This window comes from Drosophila mojavensis, unplaced genomic scaffold (assembly GCF_018153725.1).
Source record: "Drosophila mojavensis isolate 15081-1352.22 unplaced genomic scaffold, ASM1815372v1 contig_136, whole genome shotgun sequence".
Taxonomy (NCBI): domain Eukaryota; kingdom Metazoa; phylum Arthropoda; class Insecta; order Diptera; family Drosophilidae; genus Drosophila; species Drosophila mojavensis.
This window is the reverse complement of record NW_025318667.1, coordinates 9,735,967-9,737,775: the sequence shown is the minus strand read 5'-3', so window position 1 is coordinate 9,737,775 and position 1,809 is coordinate 9,735,967. Positions and strand designations below refer to the sequence as shown.

At 42.0% G+C, this 1,809-nt stretch overlaps 1 protein-coding gene across 1 annotated transcript; it reads right to left on the bottom strand.

The window, feature by feature from the left end:
• Positions 1–386: 386 nt before the first annotated feature.
• On the bottom strand, positions 387–1,531 carry LOC6585084. The gene is made up of 4 exons (XM_002010688.4): positions 1,393–1,531; positions 952–1,143; positions 722–895; positions 387–662 (listed from the first exon to the last, which is right to left on the bottom strand). Exons 1-4 carry the CDS (start codon positions 1,453–1,455, stop codon positions 450–452), a joined length of 642 nt encoding a protein of 213 aa, XP_002010724.1. The 5' UTR covers positions 1,456–1,531; the 3' UTR covers positions 387–449.
• Between the last annotated feature and the right edge of the window lie 278 nt (positions 1,532–1,809).

Here is a 1,809-nt window from a genome sequence, read left to right as displayed (position 1 = left end):
GGAGAGTGGTTGAAGGAAGCCGGATGTAACGCCGGGTGGTAGGCGGAGGAGGATTGTCAAATTGTCGCGTAATTAAAATTGAATCAGCGCAGCCATGAAATTGGGGAAAAACAGAGCCATAAAGCAGCTTAAAATGCAAGTGGAACTAGTTCCGGAACCAGCGTCGGAACTGGCAGCCAGCCAAGTTAAAACTTGAAACTAAAGTTAGAGAACAGAGCTAAAGCTCACAGAGTTAAGCAGCCATTGAGACTGTTGCTGAACTAGTTCACATAAGTGACTCCATGCCTCCGCTCAGCTGTGCAACTGGAGCTTCAGCAATACAGCTGGCAAAACTTTCCCTTCCAATTGAGCTACTCGAAACTAGAAAATTGACTTCAAACCCCAAATAGAACTGATCAAGTGGAATTACTTTATTAAATCCAGTCGAAAGCTTGGCTGTGGCCAGTGATTCATATCTGGAACAGTTTCCTGGTGGGCTCCTCGAGAGCAGCTTTCATAAATCCCAGCACAATTTTGCAGATAAAGGGCAGCATAAAGCTAACAAGGCCCTGCCAAGTGAACCGCTCGAATCCAACGATGACCTCCATGCTCCATAGAATAAAGTCAAAAGGTAAGATCACGCCCATTATTGTCAGCCACGGCTTTATGCATTTGGGTAGGCTCTAAGAAATCAATAATAATTCGCATATGTTCTATTTGATGGTGCATGATGATTACGAACCCAGACAACACCAATGAAGAGCAGCAGCCAGCAGAGGAGCATGATGATGCTGCCCAAAATGCGCATCTGACGAATGGTCTCGTCGCGCAGCCCATAGAAGCAGCGTTCACGCCACATGCCCACAGGACGATCCACGATTAGTTTGGCGCGCAAGAATTGAAAGAATTGATGAGTCTGAAACGAACGAAATGCTTGGGATCAAATGAGACGAGACACCTTTTGAATCTTACTAGTCCCAAGGCACTGTACACCGCAAAGAACCAAAAGAGCCACGGCATCCAGTTCTTGATCGTACTCAGGATCACATATTTGCGGCGATTGTAAGCGTGGCGATTATGCCAAATGGAGAACACCTCGATGCTCACGTAGCGATTCACCAAATCGCGAATTGCTTCTCTAAAGGCGCGTATGTTTCTCATCCTCTTAAAGTTTTAAATAAAAAATTACGAATTAAAAACTTAAAAATTTTTGTAGACAACTAGGCAAAGGGTGTTAAGCCGATGTGAACGGAAAAACAAAACGCCTCTGCTCATTGAAAATGACATTTGAGGTTAGGGTAGAGACTGACAATAAGTAAGTCATATGTAGATGAGTAGGCTCTACGACAATTAGTGCAACAGCACATCTTCAGTATCGGGTCAGATGTTGCGGTTCAAATTGGTAAGACAAACCTGGATGCTTTCGACGATAATGGCCATCGGTAGGAATGGAGATGGTGAGTAAAATATGTCCATTTTTTTTTTTCTACGGATTAACCGAGTCACTCGCGTCTGCTTGCCAATCTCTGTTACACGTCAGTGCAGTTTTAGTAAAAGTTTATCTCTTTATCGATACTTCAATGCCTTGTTATCGAAAACATTGGCATTTGCATGCGTTTTTTCCAACACTTGTAACTTAGATATGCGCTGATTTCTATGCCAAAGTAGAGCAAGCAAACTATCGATACAGCTTTGGGAAATTTGCAAACAAACTTTTGAAATCGTGAAAATTGCAATTTTTGTCTTTTTTTTTTAGTATTTAAAATTCTATTTTAATATAAAATATATACTTTTACGTGATTTTCTAATTGCTCATGACTACCAATAGGG